At 37.9% G+C, this 24,950-nt stretch overlaps 1 protein-coding gene across 5 annotated transcripts in view; it reads left to right on the top strand.

The window, feature by feature from the left end:
* TMEM170B (transmembrane protein 170B) overlaps positions 1-15,497 on the top strand; it is a 99,650-nt gene extending 84,153 nt beyond the window's left edge. For 4 of the 5 annotated variants that reach the window (XR_003533114.1, XR_003533113.1, XR_003533112.1 and 1 more), the window contains one exon: positions 13,320-13,430. Coding sequence is in view for 1 of the 5 variants with exons in the window: in XM_027676195.1 (XP_027531996.1) it covers positions 803-899; positions 8,785-8,955; positions 13,320-13,450 (399 nt within the window). In the remaining 4 variants the exon portion in view is untranslated. Of the gene's footprint in view, positions 1-344; positions 900-8,784; positions 8,956-13,319 lie in introns of those variants that run through there. The other variant, XM_027676195.1, reaches the window with a different exon arrangement.
* The last annotated feature ends 9,453 nt before the right edge of the window (positions 15,498-24,950 follow it).

Here is a 24,950-nt window from a genome sequence, read left to right as displayed (position 1 = left end):
TGTACTCTTCTCCGATGTTTAAACACACGCAATGGCATAAACTTTAATACAACTTTAATACCGGGTAGTGTTATCACTTTATTTTTCCCTTTCAATATATATATATATTTATGTATCTGAATGCATATAGATTTTATTTAACACGCTTCTTGCCAACGCAAGTTTCCTTGAGCGTCGATTCCCGCTCTCCTTGAGTCAAATTATGACTCCGAATCCTGCTTCTCCCTTTGGTGGGAGGAGCGCGCGCCCCCCGGCTCCTCCCGCCGCGCCTGCGCGGGGCCGTCCTTCAGCTGCCTCCGCTCCCGATCCTCAACTCCCGCTCCCGCTCCCACTCCCTCCGCTCCTTCCCCCTTCCCTCCGGCCGCCGTTGGCGTCTGGCGCCGGGATCCTCCGCGCTGCCGCTGCTGCATGGAGCCGCCCGCCTGAGGGCCGCCCCGCCCCGCCCCGCCTCGCCCCGCCCTCTCTCCAGGTGATGCCGGTGACCAGGGTGACGATGCCGCCGGCGAGGCGACAGCGGCCGCTGCTGATGGAGGAGGAGGAGGAGGAGGCGGCGGCGGCGGGGGCGATAGGCTCAGCCGCCCGGCCCTGCCCCTGAGCGGCGGGGAAGCGTCAGCGGCCGGCTCCCCCCATCCCCCAGGATCGCTCGGCTCCCCCCCGGCCACCGTCTCCCGCTCTCCGTCCTCGATGTCTCCTCCGCGGCGCGGAGACCCCTTCGTTGCCTCCCCGCCCTCTCGCTCCTCGCCGCCGCATCCCTCCCGCCCCGCGGTCCGGCGGCTGCCGGACCCCGCCCGGCGGCGGCACCATGAAGGTGGAAGCGGGGGACAACTCCATGATCAACCTGTCGGTGCAGCAAGTGCTGAGCCTGTGGGCTCACGGCACCGTCCTCCGCAACCTGACGGGTACCGGGGCAGTGCGGGTGCAAGGGTGCGTTGGGCGGGCGGGTGGGTGGGCTAGCGGCGCCGCCGGCGTGGTGGCCGCTCCGGGGGTGGTGCACAATGGAGGGCGTGGGGCTGGCGGTGGCGGTGGTCTCCCTGTTTGCTGCATGAGGGGAGGGCTGGTTTTTGTGTTCCCGAGTCCCTACATGTCGTGCCTGCATGTGTGTTCTATGAGCAGGTGTACAGCGTGTGTGTGCGTGTCTGCTTCGGCGAGGGGTTGGTGTGCGCCCAGGGAAGCGGGAGGGATCTGCGTGTGTTAGGTGTTGGGAAGACCGGTGAGTGTGCCCGGTGTCTGGTATGCCTGCATGTGTAAAGGAGATGAGCGTGTATGTAATCGAAGAAGGCTAATGATATAGGGTGTGTGTATGCGAGTGAATCGATGGGTACCTGTGCGTGAGTGATAATAATGGCCAGTCTTCGCGAACGAAGATTTGGGGAAAGGTCTTTTACCTTTCCAGCCTGCGCAATGGATTTTTTAGGTGAGACACAGCCTGCGCTGAACTGAGCCCACCCTTTAATCCTAAGGTTCATCTGCCGGGGCCAAGCAAGCTTGGACAATGGCAGTGAGGTCCTCAGGACGTAGGTTTGTTTAGAGTGACCTTCTCATAGATGGATGGCCTCACAGGGCTAACGAGCTACCATCTGCCCGGGGGACTTGGGATTCGAACCCGTGGTCGCAGCAGTGAGAGTCCTGCATGCTAACCACTAGGCCACCAGTGTGAAGGCTTGTAGAAAGTGTGTGAGTCTATAAATATGTATGGAAGTCTAGAGTATGTTTGTGGGGGTGGTTGGGGGTTTTTTTCCTTGTGGATATATGCTCATTGGCATTTGACAGAGAGCTATAAAAAACAACCAAAAAACTCATAAAAATAAATGTGAAGAAATCAGAGACTTCCCCCACCTCCACACACCCTGAATATACCTGTGGACAATGAGAGCTGTGGGAGTGAATGAGGTGGCAGATATTTTCTGACAAATAAACATAATCTTAAGCATCAAGGGTTCTTAAAGACTCACCTGTTAAAAAAAAATTCTGTGAACCAAAGTAGAGTCAGGCCCTCATCCTCTGTTAGGAGAGGGGAGATTTAGCTGGCTTTGGCAAGAGGGGAGATTTAGCTGGCTTTTTTTCTGCTCAATCTCATGCTGCAAAATGTGTGTGCACTACTGTGAGAGCCAGGGCATACAGTGGAGAGTACTATCTTCTGATTTTTTATTCTGTCTAGGTGTAAAGAAAAGCATAAGCTTCCAACTCTGAATAAGCAGGGATTTGGTATCATTAGCAGAGGCGTAACTGAGTAAATTCTTTCTGCTTGGTATTGGGGTATATTAAGTGGTGACAGATTAGTGGAAAATTTTGAGTAAAGGGTCTGTGTTTTAAATATTTATGAAAATATTCTCATATTTATGAAAGAGTATTGTGTCATCTTTTTTGCATTCTGTAGTAATGATGGATAGATTTATTCTTTTTTCTCTATCTATGAAAGGTGGAAGAACTGTGATGAAAATAGAGGTGTAGCTGAAGTTGAAGCTGTAGTAAACAGAAAATGATCATTTAAGGGTTTATTATCTTTTTTGTTCTTTTAACTTTCAGAATGCTTTTTTTATTTCTTTGATCTGTGAACTTTTTAATGTGTGTCTGATGATTAAAGTGTCCGGGGATTAGTGTGGCAACACACTAATACAGCTCACTTTTTGAGTAGTTATTTTTGCATACCAGCTCTAAAAATATATCTTGTACTCTTAAAGGAAAAATTTCACAATGGATTTAACTTTTCTTTGTGCCAGACATCCTTGATAAAGTTTTTCCTATTAGACCATTATGCAACATGGGCGTTGCATACAAAATTCAATGCTGAGAGTTAAAAAAGCAAAACGGCTTGTTTCTCAGTGCTTTTGCAATATAATGAGGGATTGCATAAGATATATTTAATGTGGAATGGTTTTTCTGTTAATTTAAAGAATATAAAAATAATTTCTATCCATCATAGTATTGTTGGAGAATATGTCACTGTCAGCTGAAATTGCACTACAGATTCAGAATTGGTGCTTAAATGCAGGTTCTTCTTCTAGCTATAACCTGTTGACCTGAATGTTCTTATGCACTGTCAACAGTCCGTGACTTTCACTAGATTTAAAATCTTCTATATAACATAGAATATATATTGATTTAATAATTTATATTAGCAAAAAGCTGAATAACTTACATAAGCCTTTCCTAACTACTTAACGAAGTAAACTTTGTTTAAAATCAGAAGTTCTGTTGTTTTCCCTGCTAAGAAAATAGGTGTGTGAATGAGTTTGTCTTATTTGGCTACTAAATTCATTCCCTTTAGCATCTCTGTAAAGTATAAGAAGAAACTTCTCCAGAGTACTGGAAAAAGAAATGCATTAATATACAATGTTTCATGAATATTCAAGACTGCCTTGTGTTTACTTTTGGACTTAAAGTTGTGCTCTGGACTGGGCTTTTAAGTTCCACAAGTAAAAACTTATCTTCTATAGATAAACCATGTTGATCATGTTTGTGCAAACAAGTTGCAAAATTTTATCAGCATCCTTCTTAAAAATATTTTCTGGAAATTTCAACAGGGACCTGATATAAGTCCAGCCTAAACCAAGAATGCTTCAAACCCTAACAGTTTGATTTTGGTAGGCTCTTTTTCCCCTTAGTTAGAAGCTGAAAGATTATTTTTATACTGCGTATCTAATTTAGGTTCAACATAGAAAAAAAGAAATCCTGTCTTTCATATAAGGCCTCAAATACCCAGGAGACCACAGGCAATTTCATTCCTGCCACATACACATTACACATCACACCCTGTGACAGCTAAAGCTGCAAGCATTGTTCCTTGAGCCTGGACCCACCACCATAATGCACTTGCTTCCTATCTTTGTGCCCTCTCTTGGGAGAAGTAACCGTGGGAGAGGTGGCTTTTGTCTCGTTCTGTGTTACGTCCTCCAGTAAATCCCAAGAATGCCTCCTTTATATGAACTGGTTGTGTTTTAGAGTTAGTGGTAGATAAGGGTTTACTAGATCAAGTCAGATAGTAGCTGAATTTGAACTGGAAAAAAAAAAAAAAGAAAATCCTCCCTTGAGTATCCAGTAAAATAAATTTTTTAAATGCTACTTCAGTAACCAAGAACTTGGCAATATTTCTAATAGAAGCTGCTAAGCTCCATCCTGTACTCATTTGTCCCCGATTCTCTGGATTGTTTTTGTCCCATATCCTGTTACTTGAGAGAACTAATCTGTAATTTAAGATTTAAATACTCTTCAGCAAAGTACTTCTCTTCCACTTAAAGCAGCAAAAGCATTAGCATCTCCAAACAACAGTTGACTGTATAGTTCTGTTAACTTTGAAATTACCAGTTAATGCACTAATTTAGTAGAGAACCTGGTGCTGAAGAAAAAAATGTAGCACGTAAGGATCTGAGTTACTGTTGCAGGTATAATATACTGTCACTTCACCTGAGTGCTTTGAATTAATACATCTACAGGAATATAACATTGTTGGTTTTTTAATTCAAAATTTAACATGCATTACCTTATTGACTTAAATTTGTATTTTTTTATTCATAGCACAGATACTGCTTGACTTAACTCTGTAGCTAATCGTGATAGGCTGGGTACGTGGCTTAGAATTGAGAGATACTTTGTTTTGGAGTACTCACTTTTGATTTATGAAATGTTATAGGCAATCATTATTCATCTGGCAAAACAAGCTAAGAACTAGAGGAAAAGCACTGAAGATGAAGGACTGAGGAGGTACTCTGTGTTTACTGAAGCTGAGTAGCAGTAGGACAGCATGCTCATATAGATAGTATTTGAAAATGCTAGCATTTATCTATTTTGAGTTGACTATGTATTTTTATTTGTGTAAGTTGAGGCTGTTGATGGAATGTAACTTCAAGTGTTGATAAATTGAAAGTGATAGGAATGTTAACCTAAACAGTAACATACTTTAAATACCCTTTTTCTAAAGTTTAAGGTTGTGTATGCCTACACTAATATATGTATAATGTGCATCTATAGAGCATAAGCATAATGTATGTATGATAGGCATCTGATAGTATAAACGTCGAAATTAACAAAGAAGTACTCTTAAACTGGTGTGATTGGACATCAATTGCAAGTTATTTGAGCCTTGCAACTTTCCTGGTAGAAAAAAAATCCCCACCAAAGGCAAACCAGCGGAAAGGAGTATAAACTGAAAACAAGATTTAAGATAGTGTTTAAATGCTAAGAAATTTCAGTAAACCTGAAAAACGGATCTCAACTGTTCTATTAGAAAAACTGTGACATCTGTGCAGTAGATTGAATGTCACTATGCTTGTGAGCTTGTAAATACTGGACCTTTTCTACTTCCCTGTATTTCTTTAGGAACTGTGGAGTTTTGATACACATATGACAAGTTTTGGTGACTTAAAGCAATTTGAATACACTAAAAGTAAGCTCCAAAACTTTTTTAGGATTAAGCAAAGGAGGTTTCAAAGTTTTTTTTAAAATTTTACACTTTTCATGTCTCTTTAAGGAAACTCTGTGAGGGCATGACTAAATAAACTGACGGTAGGTTAATATTTGAAACTCTCTGCCAGATACAGCTAAATCATTACCACCACAACAGCAAAGTACTCGCTATGTGCAGCTCATGTTGTCAAAAGAGCAAACTAATTAGTATAGCTGCACAAAGACTGAAATTCGACAGTGCTTTCTTTTTACGAAGGTAACAAAGATGATTATCTATGTAAGTTTATGCTGCTTAAAGTATCAATCAGTATATAGGACATAAATAGTTGTACCAGTATGTTCTTAAGACACTTCAGTCTCATTTCCTCTTCCTTGTAGATACTGCAAGTCAATTCAACAGTTAAACGACTCAGTTATTTTTGAACAAGTGAAGTCTTGACCATTTGTGTTCAGAGGTCCACATTCTGTTTCTCTGTCTTATAGTGGCATCTTTCGATGTTACCCTCAACCCATTCTTTGTGTCTTTCAGTGTTACTCTAGCACACTTCTTTTGAGAGTCATCTCTCGTCATGATTCAGGGGTTGCATGATTATAGAACATGAAATATATAATTCTCTGCCCTCAACATGTCAGGATAAGAATGTCTGCATTGTCTTCTAGATTTATGGATCTTGAAGTCTCCTCTAGTTTGCTTAAAAGATTGGCTTTCCCCTTGCCTTGTTCATCCATGTTAAACAACTTACTCAGTTGGCTTCATCACTCGCTCAATTAATGAGCTGAAGTAAACAAGTGAATGTGTTGAAGTAGCAGGCATAAAAAGAGTAAATAAAGGAGAATAAGAAAGGATAATTCTTCCTGCCGTTCCTAGGGAAGCTGCTTAAAAGCTATTTGTCTTGTTTCAGCTCCCAAGACATAGGTGATATTTTAATGAAGGGAGGTCATATTTAACAAAGCTGCAGCTGCATTTTTGTCAAACAAGGAATATTTCTGGATATTCTCTAATTTCCTTTTCCATGCTTTCAGTACGTGTGTTGCTTTTAAGTAGTAGGAGAAGAAAGTGTGTACCAAATAACTCAATTTTATATTCCTTTAGCCAACAGGACATTTGGTGCTGGTTCTATTCTCATGCCTTCTGCCCTAAATATAAAGTGGGGGCTGATGCTAATTTTCCTAGAGCCTTATTTGGAATGTAAATAAGACTGAAGATAGTTGCTTATTATGGAGCTATTTTGTTGTGTAAGGGTTTGTAAATATTTTTGGTTTCTTAGCTACAGGAGAGTAGTTAGTCTTCCCATAAGCTTTCATTTTCTTCTAGTAAGCGTTCCTAAGGCTGGAAATCATTTGTTTTTTTTTTACCTGGTGAGGCTTGACAATGACCACAAATGCTGATTTCCTAAGAGGTGATGCAGTGCCTAGCAAACCCTCTGGAAATTACAGGGTATGACAGTGTTTGTGGTAGAGTCAGATTCAAATAGACTGTCTTGGTCTGGTTTAGTTTGGTTCTAAGGTTTATTACCTCCCCTGGCAGGGCTGCTGGGTTCTGTATTGGTAGATTCTTTGGTTAATCTCCTTGCTTATGTGCTTCCATTAGAATAAAACAGTGGGAACACCCAAGCTGTGCTAGTAATGGGCAAGGCCTGTTAGGACTGCAGGGGAAATTTGCCTCCCAAACTATCCATGACCACAGCAGATTAGATCAGCAGTCAGTCTTTCTTAATGTTAGTGAGGGGGTTTGTCATCTATGGAATGACTACTTGACATTCTTGCCACTTGTCACAGTAGCTTCTGAGAGTAATGAGACATTTAGTGGAACAGTACCATGGTCTTTACCCTTTTGTAAAGATTTTTGAGACCCAGCTTGGGGCCAGGGATGAAGGGATGGAGGTTCTGAGGAGAGCTGCTTCGAACCACTCTCAGTATATGTGTGCATGTATCCAGGCACTCAGAAAGAGAAGTTACACCTGGAATTATAGTTGAAGTGTTAATTGAATGTAGATTTACCACCCACTTTCCTTGCTGCTCTCTTAAAAGAGCCTTTTGGTTACCATGGTTTAGAGGAGTTGTACATCTTTGGGCATAGTTTTGCCTTTCATGCCTGTGTGAAAGGAGAAGGGTTGAGTCTACTCTCGAAGAACTGGTAAATGAAAAAGCTTAAACTCTGTATTTGTGCTATGGATATACATTACTGACATTGGACTCATAGGACTGTGATTGTTGTGTAGCAACCATTCTTTCTCAGCATCTTTTCATGGTATGTTTTGTGCTGCTCACGATTTTTGTTAGCTAGTTGGTTTGTATTTCTACTTGAATAGCTGATGTGAGTCAAGCTGCTTTAATACAGACTCACCTCATAAACAATAAGTATTCTGCTGTTGTAAGGAAGCTGGTCTTTGTTCTTTTTATGAGGGGGAACTCCAGCAGAAACTCTGAACTAATGACAGTGTCTTGGTGTTATGTCCATCAGGAATATGTACCCCAATTTGCTGAATTCTGTGATGATATATACCTACTACAGTTGACTTAAAGGGGATTTTTTTTTTATTTACCCACCCTTTTGATTTATAGTGAAAGTTTTTACAAAATTGCCACTAAGTGAGAAAGGTTCTTTAATTATTGTGTAGCTTCATTGATGGTTCTAACTCTTTTCTTTGAAGGTGATCATCATGTCTACCATTCTTCAAAGAAATGTTTGTACTCCATACATTCTCACCATCTCTTGTCCTTGTTTAATAATTTAAATAATAGTGCCTACCTCTCTCTGAAGTTCTGTGCTAAGCAATTGGAAACAAGGAGTTACATGTATTAGAATTTCTTTTTAAAATTGCAGTGTTTTTGTTTGCGCCTTTGAAGCTAATTTGATGGAACGCTCTATTACAGCTCCTGGGTAGATAAGCTGAAGTATTTAATCTCAGTTTTCCCATTTGATGTTACCTGATGCTGTCTCTTATTGATGGAGTTAGGGGGAGAGGGGGCAACAACAAAAAACCCCCATGCCTGCCTCAAAATATAAATTCACCATCAAAACAAACCCAAACCCCCAAAACAGTTCTTGACTTTTTCCTCATTCAGTCTTTTTGTCAGGGAATATTTCATTCTGCAGCAGTAGTTACAATACCTGTTAAGAAATTGCAATTAACACTGTTTAAAGAAACCATTAAAGGAATTTTGACTTCCTGTAAAAATACATCTGAATTAAGATTTTTGCCAGAATCCTTTTTATAATTTTTATCATAGTAGTTATTCTTTTATGGTAGACTGCTTTACGATGGAAACCAGTATTGCTTTTCTCTTACTGTTGATTGTATGTGGTGTTTTAAAATTTCTTGCTTATAAAGATCTTGTTTAAAAAACATTAACCCTTTATTGACTGCTTTCTTTCAGAGATGTGGTACTGGGTTTTCCTCTGGGCTCTCTTCTCCTCTCTCTTTGTCCATGGTGCTGTGGGAGTATTAATGTTTGTGATGCTGCAGAGGCATAGGCAGGGGAGGCTGATCTCTGTCATTGTGGTCAGCATTGGATTTCTGGGTTCTATAACTGGAGCAATGATAACCAGTAAGTCTGCCTTTTGCTTTGTTTGGGCTTTTTTGTTGGGTTCTTTTTTCTTTCTTATTTTGCATATAACTTCTAAAAAGAAACAAAAATGGTTTTTTAAGTGAATTGTTAATTGTTTATTAAAGATTTCCTTCCCACCCCCCCAAAAAAAGATTAGTCTGTGCTGATGTTCTAGGTAAAATGATGTTTGGCAGGCCATCTTTTACAGAGTTTCTTATGGTGTTAACCTAATGCCTACCACTCAAGATACATTTTTTTTTTTTTGTTTCTTGGTATTGTATCCACAGATAAGATGCAACTCTTTTTCTGTTAAAGCTGTTAAAACCTATATTCATTGTTAGAACACTGCAGAAAGTGGGAGTATTTTGTGTAGTAAAGCACAGAAGCGTTACACCTGACCGAATGTGACACATGACCAATGTTGCCAAGAATGTTTTGAGGAAATGCTGTTTAGCTGTTTTAATCTAGAGTTGTTGGTATCAGATACTGCTTTTTCATCTTTCCTAAGAAATTTTGTTATCTGTGTCAGTACTGAAATATATGCCATAAAACCCTTAGGACACTTTATTCAGTCTTTGGCTTTATCGTATCTGGCTACGTTTATCTAACTTATAAATAGACTACAGTAGCTTTCCCAAGCAACTAGGAGCATGGTGAGTTTTCTGTTGCAGGGGAAATAGTGAATATTATTTTTTGCAGGAAAGAAGCATGTGCTTCATTGTGTGAAACAATGCTGGTAAGGTTTCAACATTCAAATCAATGTATTGAATGGTGCCTATGTTTACTGAGCAATAGTTTCTGCCCAAAGATCTTCACTGTTGTTGACAAGATGGCCTAACTTGAAAGGCCTTCGGGGATAAGGAACTGTAAATCTAGCAAACATCATTTAGTCTGTAGGCAAGCCTTCCTGCCTTTCATTCCCATTTCCCTGTGTATTGCCCAGGTCATCTGAATAGTGCTATCACTTCAGTTTTGGACAGATTCATGGATAATTTGTGACAGATTATTTCTTATTGCTACTGAAAATCCTTCTTGCCTGCTGGTTTTCAAGGTTAAATAAAAATGCAAATTTTATGAGAAACTTCATTAAGACTTTCCTCAAACGGTTGTTTTAATTGGTATATATTTCTCAGCCTAGAATTTCTACTCTTCAACATAGTATAGTTCAGCATAACTCTACGTTTTGTTTTTTTTTTTTTTTGCTAAGGTGAGGTGGAACTAGTTGAGTGCCTTGCATTATACATTATGCTGATTTTTGTCTTATGATTAAAATGGCAGTGGCCTGTTACAGGGTCAGCCATGCATGGGCATTTCTGAAGAACTGAAATTAGGAAATGTAATGGTAGAATATCCAAGCTGAGACTTTCGCAGCTTTCTGTGGTGGGGAAGGTTCAGGATCAGCGTTTCTCGAATGGAAACACTTTGTGTCTTTTATCTATGCATCAAAAGAGGAGCAACACAGTTGCACAGTTGTATTTTTGGCATCCAGTTTCTCAGGTCAAAACATTTAGCAAGTGAGCAGTCCTGTTTCCATGCAAATGCATCTGAGAATTTCTCTAAGCTTAGACTGTAGACTTTTTGTACTGTTCCCAAAGATTTTGCATGGAGCATTACAGCTTGGTTAGCCAAATATTCTTACTTTCAGGTATTTTTTGTTTCTGGCCAAAACAGTGTTGTTTCATTCTGGAAGAAATTCTGTGGAGAGCTTCTGTAGAGACAAATTATGGTGATCAAATACTAAAGAGGATTTTACATAGCTATTGTGTTGCAAACTCTGAGATGCAAGTTGAAGTATTAGTTGTTTGGATATGCCTTGTCCAGTGCTTAAGAAATTGAAATAGCAAACTGACATCAACTTCTACTTTGTATTTCCAGTCTTCTGTGTTGTTTGTGTAGGTGAATGAAGGCAATATAGATTATTAAATAATGCAAGTTTAATTTTGCTTGGGTAGATCTTTCCAACTTTCTGAGGTCTTCTGGGGATCTCTTTACCAGCATACAGAAAAGCAGGAAACTCCTTAGTTTCTAAGTTTTAAAAAATCATGAAATTTGATGGTTATTAAAAAAGGTATTAAAAATTTACTAAATAGCAGGAGATACATTAAAAAAACAACCTCCAATCAAGAAAACCCGCCACAAAACTCAACAAAACCAAGAAAAAAAACCCAAAAAACCCACAACAACAAAAAACCCTTCCCAAGCCAACTAAGAACAGATAATATCAGGCAGCTTAAGGCAAGGATTTTAGCTGTATGCCATCCAGAAACGTTTGCTCTTCCTCTCCCCCAGCACAGTCCTTTTTGGTAACATATTCTAATTTCCCTTGTTGGCAGCCTATTGTAGCGTACTTTGGCACTATACCAGCTGTGCTGGGTTATGCATTACAGGTTGTATTACACACTGTTATTTGAGTAATAACACATAATTATCAAACTACCAGGTTTTTTTATTGTTTTATTATGGATATTTTCCAGAATATCTCAGTGTTTTCTCAAGAAGCCCAACATTTCTGTTATTGATTAACTAATAGCACCAAATTCTAGTATGCACATTTGGCCAATTTGAATTCACTTTGAGAATTCAACCACAAAAATAATTTTCATGTCAATAGTGGGCTCAGTCTAAAGGATCTCTTTCGTTTTTTGACAGCAGCTAGCCAAGGAACAAATGGAAAAGCTTATGCAAGGCAGTTGAGTGAAATACCATAAGGCAGGCTTTTTGGTGAGATTTTTCTGACAAAATATACTTTATAGAATATGTTTGGGTTTTTTAAAAAACAACAATAAAAAATAAATTAACCCAAAACTTACCTAACAGTCTCATTAATAGTGTTTGTAAGTACTGGTATGGCCACAATTATTAGTGAATTCTACTCTTCTTAAAAATTTTGTAAAAATGAAGTGTTCCTTTTTGAAGACATCAGATGATGCAGATACAGATTGTACTTTCAGAAAATCTGTTGAGACTCAGTATATTTCTGTGTTACTGCTGGGTTTTTGATCACTTCAGCAGACTATTCCTATTAGTGACTGTGCAGAACAAAAAAAAAATTCAATTTGTTTTGTCTCTTGTCTATTATTGTAAAAAATTGTGTTGGCTTTTCAGTTTTCTTTGAGCCTTAAAAAGCCTCTGTGATCTCTGAAAGCATGTAGTTATGACTAGACAGCATCTGATACCATGCATACTGAAGGCCGACAACTAAGTTTTGGGTTCGGTTTTCAGGAAAAAGTTATTCATTCTGAAATAAAAGATAGTAATGTTTGACCTTCAGAGAAGGAAAACAAGCACTGTACAGACAATATTAGTTCAGAAAGTATTAAATAAAACCTTAATTCTAGGTGAACTTCTGAGGTTTGGATTGAGTACATTATTTTACCTATGGACACAGCTGTATACAAGCGAGTATTTCTTTTTTTGAGTAAACATTTTACCATCCTTAAAAGACTCGGAAATTTGAGCAGAAAATATCACTTATCATTAGCATTTTTTGTTGTGTTTTTTTTAATCAATACAAGGATTCATCTTTCTCAGGCACTTGCTCTGTGACATCCCTTAGCCCTGTGACTTTTGTTCTTCAAACGCACATGATAGTTTCGGTATGTGAAAGACAGTAGAGGGGAGTTAATAACATCTGGCTTTGTTTTTGATTGATCCTGGCCATTTGGTATTATACTTTAAATGTGAATTTGTGCACAACTGTACAAAAAAAATGGTCTCTTGATTTTTAGTGTGTTATAGTTCAAAATCTGATTGTATTGGTTAGAAATTTCCTCTCATACACTTCATGGATAACACTGCAGTACTTTGATCTTTTTCGTGTTTTGCTTGATTTGCTAAACAGTTGTTAACAGTTGAGTCTTTTAAGTCAAAACTAAACTGACATAATATGACCAGGTTAGTCAACTGAAATATTAAATGAAGCTGATAAATGTGTGTTTACAATTATTTTGTAAATGCTAACAGCTTTATTGTTGTTGTCTTCTCCCTGCCTATACAAGCAGTATTAAATCACACTTTGGACTTGATCATTTTTTAGAGGATTCTTTTGCTACTTTTCAAACTGGCAGAAGGCAAAAATGTAAAAAGAAACATTTGAATATGTTTACAAGGAAACAACTAATTCAATTTTCTTAAGTCAGACTGATGAGGAAAAGTTATTCTGGTTCAGTTGGGAAAATCATTCCTGAAGGACATAAATAACTAGAAAAACACAAGCAAGGCTGATAATTGTGTAATGCCATGAAGTAATAAAGTGTTTGGTAATGTTTTATAAATAGCTGATGCATAGAGACAGTAAATAATTTATCATATTTCAACCTTGGCTTTTTCTGTGATTTGATAATTGTTTTTCTTGTGATTCTTAGGTGCTGCAGTAGCTGGAATTTACAGAGTAGCAGGGAAGAATATGGCTCCCCTAGAAGCTCTTGTCTTTGGTGTTGGACAGACAGTACTGACATTAATTATCTCATTTTCAAGAATTCTTGCAACGCTTTGAGACTTATGTAGAAGGGGGGAAAATCAACTAGTCTTAAGAAAATCTTTAATATGAGGAGAAGCTTCCTGGAAGTGGATTCATCAGCTTATGAACTTGAATTCTTTTGCAAGAGAAAGGAAACTATGTGGAAAGTGCACTACAAATCTAGAGGCTCAGTCAAATGAACAGACTGTCCTCTAGTGTTGGAACTGTTGTACTTCTGCACTGCACCTCACGTGCCTCGGTCACAGGCAAGGTGCAATCCTGGTGTGTGGAGTGGAGATGAAGCACCTTGAACAGCTGCCAGTCAGATTAATGATTGGTGATGGGATCATTGTTCTTAACATGTAAAAAAGTATTAAGGAGTGGTCCTGAAAATTGCTGTATGTGCCAAACTTGGAGTTTAATTCTGAGTAGGTGGCTGGGTAAGTTTTGAAATACGGCAGAGTGCTGTGAACATACACAATTCTCCTTGAGCTCTAGTGAAATAGCAAGATAACTGACTTTTGTATTAGCAGAATCTCTTTCAATGCTGAATGTTCTTGTTCAGCATTCAAAACAACTGTTAGATCTTTCAAAATGTAGATGAATGTTGATGGGGCTTAAGAACCACAGCTTTAACAGTCCTGATATAATTAGCACTATGTGAAGAATGGCTCATGGCAGTTTTCTGAAGCTTAGCACATTTCTTCGTGATTTTAGCTTGTCAGAAATCAGGATTTTAAGGAGACTGTATGAAGGATACTAAGTACAATCTGTTGTGTATGCACAAACAAACCTTAAATTGATGTTTTCCTTGAAATTATTTTTTCTTAAACATACAGATGGTTATCAGCCATTCTGCAAACCTCAGAAAGGATATTTGTTGCAAATAAACTCCCTATATTTATTTAAGCAGTGATGGGACCCTTAACCCTACATGTATTCTGTAAAGAACACACAAATATAACAGACTCTCAGACAATATACCTATGAGGAAAATGGAGAGGTGTAAAAACATGAAATACTGGTTTTCTACTGAACAAAAATATTAAGTTTAATAATAGTTGCTATACTCCAAAAATTTGGAAGTGGGGCAGCACTAATGTATTTACTACCTTGTTTCTCAACTTTTCGTAACTTTGGAAAGATTAAGATACCTGGAACTTTCAAATACTTAGCTTCCAGTAGTTTGTGCTTTTCTAGTTTAAAAGGGACAGTAGTGTTGTGCATGTGGAATGTCTTAAATGTGAGTGTTTTGGAGTAAATAGAAATTTCAAGTCTAATGACTATTTATGAAATACAAAATTTAAAAGACATAAAGTTCTGTGAGGAATAAGGAACCTTTTACATCTTTCCTCGTCTGAATGCTTTTCAGCAGTTGGCTCTGAATACTGAAAGGACGAGTAAATTGCTCAAAGGTTTTGCTGTTATGATGTCAAAAAGATTTTCCGGGCTGTTGAAAACAGTGGGCACCTACTGCACAGATAAAACAATATGGTTAAAATATAGCTTACAATCCAGTCATTGCTTAGTGCTTCAAAAATAACAAATTAACCTGTCTGCCTTTATCTTAGTCCACATACCTTTTTTTTTTTTTTAAGTACTAAGAAAGCTAATATTATTTGTTTTCTATACAAGTATTATTTGTTTTCTTTATTGAAGTCTTGTTTGGAAAATGTACAGTTATGGGCTTTGCAGGGAACAAGTTAAAATATAGGTTTTTAAACATTTTCAGTGTTATATTTTTGGCTTTGAATTGCTTTAAAAATGTGGCTGAATACATATACTCTCATTGTTTTGAGTGTCTTCAAAACCTTATTTTTGTAGTTTGTTTTTTTGTCTTGTGGCTTTTACATTCTGCTTATACTTTTTGGCAAACAACCATTGCACTTTAGTAGACAATGAAATTATTACAACTGTAAAAAGCAATTGAAACTTCTCCCCGTTGTCTTAAATTGTGAGAAAACTGGTTTCAGGTATTTAAGTCAAATTGAATAATAAAATAATTGAAGATATTTCTCCTAATGTGCCTTGTTACATATGTATTTAGGGGAGAGGATTAAAAAAAACAACTGTTAGATCTTCATCCTTGTTCTATTTTGGTTATTTCGATTTCATTTGGTTACTTGATACAATGTCTTATTCAACAGACATCAAACATTTTGTTTGACAACCTGGAAATGCTTGTCTGAATCAAAACCAACCATATAATGAAGCACTGTATTCTGTAGTTTAGATTGTCTCCACGTTAACTCACACTCAAAATTCTTCCCAGGTTCCAAATTTCCTTGAACATCTCAACTCGTATTTTTTCTAGAGGCTGTTATGCTGCCAATGATCAATGACTTGCTGTCTTTCACTAAGTTAAACTGCAGCAGACTACTACTAACTGATGAGATACATATACTTTTATTGATGAACTTCATTCTTCGTTTTAATTACAGTGCCAATGAAATTGTTGCCATTGTAATTTTCCTTTTTTTACAGGAGGCATATTTGCAGGTTTTAAGTTACCTTTCTCCAAGTAATTTTTATTTCTTAGATTCTTGTAATCACTTTTAAAAAACTGTGTGCTTAGTTGTCTCTGCATTGTATGGCATTATTGCCTGGCAACAAGGGACAGGCAGATAATATAATGCTTAAGTGGCTTAACAGAGACAAAGCTTTATTTGACAGAAGTTTGTTTTCAGGTGTTTCTTGTGAGGAATTTATGAGGACAAATAGTTTGTCTATGAAGTATTCTTTGATCATAACATAAATGTACTGCATAATAACTCCAACAGTGAAAGGAAGTGTAAGTGGCCTTATGTCTGCAAAACTTCTAAGTTTCATTCCACATCCCTAGAAAGACCATTGTTAAGCCTAGGGTGCTTTAGTCAGTAGAGTTTGTGGATATATGTGTGCATGTGCGTATACATATATATATATATATATGTATATGAATGGTGGCTTTGCAGTGTTTTATACCTGACACATACTAACAACTGAAATAACTTTTCCAAGAAACATAAAATTACTTTAGATAACCTTCCCCTCCCCCCTGCCCCTCTTTGTTATTCTACAAAGATATCTTGTGTGTGAATGGCACTGATGGTACTCTGGTTCCCTTTGGACAATACAGTGTTGTGCAGATGTCCATATGGGCTGTTTTAGCACTATCTTCAAATAGCCCTGCCTGTCTCTGCATTGTATCACTAGGCACATTCTGCTTTCTGCAGAACAAATAATGCGTCAACACAATTTAGTCTTTGGAAGAGGTGGGAGTACTGAACATAATATTTATGTGAGAAAGCTTCTACTGCTTTGTTAGAAGCTACTGTTAAAGATTTAAACATTCTACACACTTTCAATTTATCAGTATGATCATAGAATCATAGAGTATCAGGTTTAAAGGGACCTCAAAGATGATCTGGCCCAACCTTTCTTGTCAATAGCATGGTCTAAACAAGGTAGCCCAACACCCTGTCCAGCCAAATCTTAAAAATGGCCAGTCAATGTTGGGGAATCCAACACTTCCCTGGGGAGATTGTTTTAATAGAATTATTCCAGTCTCCTATTGGAATCTCACAGAGTAACTTGTACCCGTGACCCCTCATCTTTTCCATGTGATTCCTTGTAAAAATGTAACCACGCTTCAAAAATTGGAATATGGTGGTAAGTTCCTCCCTAAGCCTTCTTTTCTCAAGGCTGAACCAACCCAGTTCTCTGTCTTTTCTCATATCTCAGGCTTCCCAGGCATTGATTTTCCCTGTGGCCCTTCTCTGGACCCTCTCCAGCCTGTCCATGTAGATTTTTTGTGTAGCAGGGACTAAAACTGAACACAGTATTCCAGGTGTGGCCTGACAAGCAGCCTGAATAGAGTGGGATAATGATGATTTTATCTCTGTTGGTGATGCCCTTGTTGATACAGTCCATCATCCCACTGGCTTTCTTTGCTGAACAGCACACTGCTCACTCATATTGAGCTGTTTGTCCACCAGGACACCCATGTCCCTTTCCATAGAGCTGCTACTCAGCCATATGGATCCCAGCCTGTGCTGCACTTCTGGATTATGTTTTCCCAGGTGCAAGACCTTACGCTTGTCCTTGTTGAACTTCTTAGGGTTCTTGTTTGCTCATTCTTCTGGCCTACGTATGTCTTTCTGCAGGGTGACTCTTGCTTCTAAAACATCCACTTCCCCACTCAGTTTGGTATCATCAGCAAACTTCGTCAGGATATGCTTGAACCCGTGGTCCAGATCACTTATGAAGGCATTGAAGTGTTGGGCCCAGTATCGGTCCCTGAGGGTCCCACCTGTGGCAGGTTGCCAGTTTGAAAAGGAGCTATTTGCCACCACCCTCAGGGATGGTTCCTCACCTACTGCACAGACCTCTCGTCTGGACCATCACGCATCAGTTTCTCTAGGAGGATGCTATAGGAAACCACATCAAAAGCCTTGGAGAAATCCAGCTAGACAATGTCCATGGCTGGCACTATGTCCACTGAGCAGGTTACTTTCTCATGGAAGGCAATCAGATTCATCGAGCACGATTTGCCCTTGGTGAATCCCTACTGGGTCTTCCCAATCATGTGATTCATCTGATCTGTGGTAGCCCCCCAGAGGATTCATTCCATAACTTTCTTAGGGACTCTAGTAAAGACTGATGGGCCTATAATTTCCTCAATCCTCCTTTAAGCCCTTATTGTAGATGGGGCTCAAGCTCCTGTGACAAGTCACACACCAATTCTTCCTTCACTGTCTGGGAGTGTGGTCTGTGTTTGCATCAACTTGGATTTCTGTGTCCCAGGGCTGGGGGCCTGGCAGTGCTGATAAAGATGGAGGTGAAGGAAGTGTTGAGAAAATCTCTGCCTTTTCAGTGTTGTTGGTGACTGTTCAACTCTCTTGTTTTAACAGGGTGCCAATATTTTCTTTCTGCTTTCATTTACATACCTGAAGAACCCTTTCTTGGAGTTTTTGACATCTTTGGCCAATTTCAATTCAAGATGAACTTTTGCTTTTCTAACTGTATCTCTTCACACCCTGTCAATGTCCTTATAGTTCTCAATGGCTATTTGTCTGCTTTTCCATCTCTGGTATGCTTCTCTTCTGGCTGTGAGCAGATTCAGAGGTTCACAGTCAACCCAAGGTGGTCTCTTGCTCTGCCTGCTTTCCTGACCTTAAAGGGGTTGGACTGGTTTTATGTTTCCAGGAGACTTTGTTGAAAAACTCCCAGCACTCACTAGCCCCTTTATCCTCTGTGCTGACCATAGCATCTGTCTCGACTGAGGTCTGAGCATGCTGAAGTTTGCTCTTCTAAATCTAAAACGTATGTCTTCAGCGTGCACAGCAAGATCCCAAACTCCACAATGCTTTGATTGTGGCAGCCAAGGCTATCACTAAGTGGAATATTACAAAGCAGGTTTTTTTTGCTTATAAGTAGCAAGTCCAGCAGTGCCTCATTCTTGGTTGGCTCATCTAACATTTGTATTCCAAATATGTCCTCTATGTATTTCAGGCACTTGATGGGTAACATGTGAGCTACTGTATTGTTCTTCCAACAAGTCTCTGGGTATCACTCATAAGAACCAGATTCTGGTGACCCAAAGCTTGCCTAAGTGACCCAAATATTGCTTCGTTGGCCTTATTGTCTTGGTTTGGAAGTCAGTAGCAGATGCCTTCGGTAAGAATCGGAGATGACCTCTCCGATCTTGACTCCGAGGCATTCCATAAAGCTTCCACAATTACCATGCATATTGGTATACATACACTTGAGGTGGTTAGTCTTCTGGTTCTCATCTTGGGAATCAGCTAAGGAATATTTGTCACTGCTCTGGTTGGCCTGACCTGTTGCCGAGATCAAAAAATTTGGTTTTGACTCAAAAACTTCAGCTCTATTGTAGGAAAAAATCTTCCAAGTAATTATTGTCGTTCATCTTGTGATACTTTTGACATTATGAATCTCCATACTTGAGTAGCGATGATTTGATGTTTACTGTTAACTTTTTTTGAAAAAAACAATAATTTAACCAGTTTTGAACATTTGACAAGGACCAAAGAGAGTAGTCCTGATTTTGTCTAAAATAGCTTTCTATTTTTGAAGTACGATGTTTTTATTATGCTAAGGGAAATAGTATTCCCCCGCAACATATTGCATTTTATTATTTGATATTTATTTTGCTTACAATTTGTAATTGAATGCTGTTGTGTGGGGCTATAAGGCATATTCTAATAATGCCTTTCCTGCATAAAATCTAAATATTTTATCATGAGCACATTAAACTGCATGGTTTTGTACACAGCCATTCCACATCACACCTGTGTAATTCCAGATAAGCAGACACAATAGTATTTCTAGGTGCAACGAAGTGTGGATGAATCAGTTAGGGCCCCCCTCCCAAAAAAATTATGTGACACTAATAAGGCTTAGAAATACAATTGTAAACATGAACACTTTTTTCAATTGCTTTTTTGTTTCTAGAAATAGGCTTTTTCATCATATGTGTATTTCTGTTAAGGGGAAAATGTGGAGATTGGTTGTTAGATGGCAACTGCAACATAATCTAATTCCAAGCGATTTTAGTTAAAATGATATTCTGAATTTTGTTCATAAATTATAGTGGAGTACTGCATACATATAAATGCTAGAGCATAACTTTATTTCAAAGTTACCAGATTTTAACATAAAGCTGCATCAGCATATTGATGGGATACCTTTTCAATTATTACTTTTTTTTTTTTTAACCTCTAAATTGGGAGCAGCCTAAGGTAAAAAGACTGTTTAAATCCTCAGCTGTTTCTTCAGAAGGCACAAGTGTTCTTTGTGTACAGGTGAATTTAACAGAGCTGAAAAAGGTCAGTGGGAAAAGCATCTGTACTTTGTCCCAGGAGTGAAATCTTTAGCTGGGCTGCGTTAGTTTGTGTATTTAACTGCACATCCTTTGGGGAAAATTAACTTATCATGGAAAAAGGATTCAACTTGTTTGATATCTTGTGAGTGTGAAAGATTATGTCCTGACAGCACAATGCTAGCCACAGTTGTGCCTGAAGTTGCACTCAAAATCAGTTTGTGCATTGATTTAAAGTCTAATCACAAAGATATGTTAAAGCCCCTGAAGATGTATTACTGCTTATTCTCCCAGTGTAGCAGGTGTAAAAACAATTATATTCTAAAGCAATGATCTAAAGAAGTATTTTCTTTCAGGAACACACAGTTTTTGCACTGCTAATTGTTCATCTTGTAGTTACTGAAGACTTTAGGAAGTTACTACCTGAATTTTACAGGATTTGTCAGTTGTTAAAAGGAATGGATAGCATGTCCCTTTGTACTTCTTGTGTGAACTGAAAAAAAAACAATAAGTATAAGGCAAAGTAAATATTGAAGAGATATTTTCAATAAAATAAACAATACTTGGTTGATACAAATGGCATTGATTTTGATTTGAGATCTAACTTTCTAAGTTTACTTGAGATATTTAGTATCACCATTGTAAAATCTGTTTCTGGATTATCCATCAATACAAGGTATATTGATGAAGCCATGGGAGCTAAAAATCTAAAATCTTTTAAAATTACTTGGCTGCAGGTTTTACTTGTTTGAAATGTGCCTAATTTTTATACAGATAATGAAGTTCTGAAGGTCCTTAATATTTTTGGGGTTTTAAAGGATAATAGGTATCTATGTAACTAAACTTTTGACTGCGACAATATATAGAATAGCACATAATTCTTCAGAAATGCTTACAGAAACCACTAAGAATAGATACCTATTTTACAGTTAGAAAAAGACTATAGTATTTAGCATCTGTATTGATAACTTTAACAGTTGTACTATAAGCTTTACAAATCCAATCAGCATTCTAACCTTTTGCATTTGGCTGAGCAAATAAGGAGGAGAGGAAAACAGGAATTTGAAAATCTTTAAACATAAAAAAGGTAAAAATATCCATTAGTCCACTGACAAAATTGTGCTCCTTCAGTGTGGTTTTTCATCAAGCGTGACTTAAACAATAGATCATACACAATGCAGCATGGTATCTCCCCATAAAGTGTCTTGTGGATAGAATGCATTCTTCATATTTGTATTAGAAGTGAACGTTCATATCTTCATTTTATGAAGTTACCTAAGCTGAAGGGTTGAGACCTACATATTGTTATGAAGTTCAAAGATAGCAAGAACAGTGATGGAGAAGAATGATTTAACATGTAGTTGATCTATGCTTTGTACAGGATTATATTACACTGTACAAAAGATATTTGTTCTGAGTTGTGGATGTACTGCATGCTCATATAATAGTTTAGCTTCAATTTTAAAAAGTGTGACATTTAAGCTGTAAATACTGTATACTATTATCTTTCTTTTTTTAAGCAACTTTTTTATTTCCCTCTTTGTGTAAAGTTCTCTATGTACATATAAGAAAACACAACATTTTGAGAAACTTTTGTAGTTAACTTTTGCATTTTAATTCCATTAATGATCTAAATATGACCATTTGTCTGTCTATTTAGTTCAAAGTTTTCATTGTATGGTTTCAGGTTCTTTTAAAAACAGCAATAACAGTTGGGCAATTACTTAAAGTAAAACATCTTCCTGCACAGTTTCCTCTTCCATGGTTTAGAATGGAGTTACAGTGGAACACTTGTCCAGTTGTAAGATTTTAAAGCACCTTTAAGTTTATCTTTTTTTTCTTTTTCATGGTAGGAAATGTTTTGTAGTAACTTATATACAGAATTTAGAAGTCAAACACAATTTCTCGTGCTAATTTATTTGATTAAAAATTTCTATTAAAATATTTTCATAAACTTTCCATAGCTTATTGCATGTTGTTCCAAGTAATCATGAAGCTATGTGTCAACTTCTGTATGAAATACTCTGATAACACAAGTTTTACATTTTGTGAACCTGATAGAAATGTACAAATGTACACATAAAATAAAGCTAAAATTGGTAATTAAGTGATGTACTTTCTTCTAGACTATAGTGCTCCTGCAATCATCCTAATTGTGATTTATAGACAGAAAAAAACCATCAGTGGGACCTGTGTTACCACCAGACCAAAGTGTGTTGTGGGTTAGACTCTGATTTCTCCATTATTTTTCACATATTGTTTTATAACCTCTGTTTCTGATTGTTAAACTTTAGCATGTGGGAAAAGAAATGCCTAAGCAAATGAAAAAATCTATAAATGGCTAGTTACAACAGAAACTGAGGCAGCTGTTTTTTGTGGTTATAATAAGGATTTGCTTATGCAACTGGATATGTGTAGTTTAGAAAACAAATTAGTTGCAGAAATGAAAACCAGATTGATAAAGTTCATGAGGTTAAGCCAGCTCACACTGGAATGCTGTCTGGGGAAAAATATGCTTAGTCACCATAATGTAAATGGTTTTAGGTTTTTTTGTGGTTGCTGACCTACTGAGATATATAGATGCCATTTGTTCCTGCTTTTGTCACATGTACTTCATTTTTAAGGAAGTCTAATTCACCGTAAGTGTATTAGTCATTCCCTCTTGGAGATGGCATTTTGACAGACTATGATGTAAGCTTTTTATTGCTTATTTAAAATAAAAGATAAAGTTTTATTTGCCTTATATTTTCTTAAAGCAGTCCGTGAGAGCATTCACTAGTAAATCTGCATCTCTTCCATGCAAACTGAAAGTACTACTTTTAGAGATGGCATCACAGGAGCTGACTTACAAAGAGCTTAAGGGGCTTTAGAGAGTATAAAACCAGGTTGCAATGTCTCAAAGTAGTGTTGGGTTGGTTTTTCGTTTGGTTGGTTGGTTTTTGTTTTGTTTTGTGTTTTGTTGAGTACATTTGGGGGTTTTGGGGTTTCGTTTGTTTGTTTGTTAATTTGTAAATTAAAGTTGCTTTCAAGATGACCTTTTAGTGTGAGTGATGGAGGCACAAGAAGGGAAATCGATCTGGAGGAAAGGATTCAAAATACCTGAATCTTCCCATTATAAACTGTGGAGGAACTTGTGTAAGGAACAATGCAATACCGTGCAAAAGTATAAGCTTTCAGAGTAACTGCCAGAAGCAAGCAGCTACTTTGATTTTGTACCCTGTGTGGGGTACCTGCCTCTGCAGAACAGCTGGGTACCTTTGGGATCTGGCTCTGACCGCAGCAGGGATGCCTCACCAGCTCCCTGGCTGCCTGCCCTGAACCGCTGCAGGAACATATGTGAAAACTGAGCTGTGTCTGCAGCAGAAACTGGGTGGGACAGCAGCACCTGAAAGCTTTGGAACTGCTCCAAGGTAAGTCATCTTTGTAACGAAACTGGAGCCCTCTCTCTGGGAAGAACGATGTCTAAATGCCATTTTCAGTATGCTGCAATGGCTGATTCAGAACTAATTTAGTAATTTTTTTTTTCCTTCTTGAAAAATAAGATGTGGTTATATTTAAGACATGTTTTCTCCTGAAGAAGAGACTTTCTTGCTTTCTGAAAAGCTTAGTTTTAGGGAATGGTGTTAAGCCATTGCATCTTATGTTGCTTCACAGAAGGGCTTTTAAATCAGTTTACTCTTCCTGATGCACAAGAGAAATAGTGTCATCTTTAAAATACCAAAAGTAATTAGCCTGGTAAGGTGGATGCTACCAGAATAAAACTCTACGTTTATAGTTCTACATATTATAAAATATATGACGTATCTACAAATGTATATGTAAATATAGAGATGTGTAATACAGAATTTTTATGTATGTCCATATTTACTTGAGCTCCTCATACTGGCTGTACTTGTGTAAATAATTGTGGAGTCTACCCTTTCTTTTAGAAGTAATATCTGTTATTTTTCTCTTTTAAGTATTCCTAATAAGCTTTGGCACAGAATAGTAGTGTAGGTGGAGCTTATTCAACTGTAAAATAGGATACATGTTTTAATTATTCAGAGAGCATGAAGGCCTGATTTTTATTTCAAGTATGTTCCTTTTGTCCAAATAAATTATGGCATGTGTCAGCCCAACTGTGTTGATGGATAATAGAACAGCACAGATTACTGGCATTCCAGGAATGATAGATATTGGCACTATCAGGGATTTTTAAAATTGTTAAAAGCTGACTGAAAATATTATTGTAGAATAGCAGCTTGAAATTTTATCAGTAGAAGGGGAGCCAGAGTAATCAGTTGTCTGAGCATATAGCTTCCTATTTAACATGGACTGTATTTTCAACACAGCTGTTCCAAAACCAGACAAAACTATCCCTTTGCACAGTGCCTGACTGTCAGCTGAGTGGCACCTTTGTTCAGTGGTTGCATTTTACTTTAAAGCTGCCTAGACCATCCCCGGTGCTATTAAAAAAATAATTAAATAATGGTGCCTTAGAATGTTTCTAATGCCTGCACCATTTGTTCTTTGTTTAGTGTTGTAGCAGTTACAGCTAATGCGTGCCTCTCTATTTCCAAAGCATGCTGTGTGTAGCTTCTGCTTTTAGTACAATGGAAGTACCCTCCCTCAGTGCAGGATTTAGATGTTATTTGTTGTTCACTAACTATCTTGGGAGAGGTGTGCAGCCCTGCTTCTAGGACTGGATAGCCTAGAGCTTTAGTACCTCACTGT

This window comes from Neopelma chrysocephalum, unplaced genomic scaffold (assembly GCF_003984885.1).
Source record: "Neopelma chrysocephalum unplaced genomic scaffold, ASM398488v2 Primary Assembly neopelma1_26b, whole genome shotgun sequence".
In the NCBI taxonomy this organism is placed as follows: Eukaryota; Metazoa; Chordata; class Aves; order Passeriformes; family Pipridae; genus Neopelma; species Neopelma chrysocephalum.
Note: the sequence above shows the minus strand (reverse complement) of the source record. Positions and strands in the feature narration are given on the sequence as shown.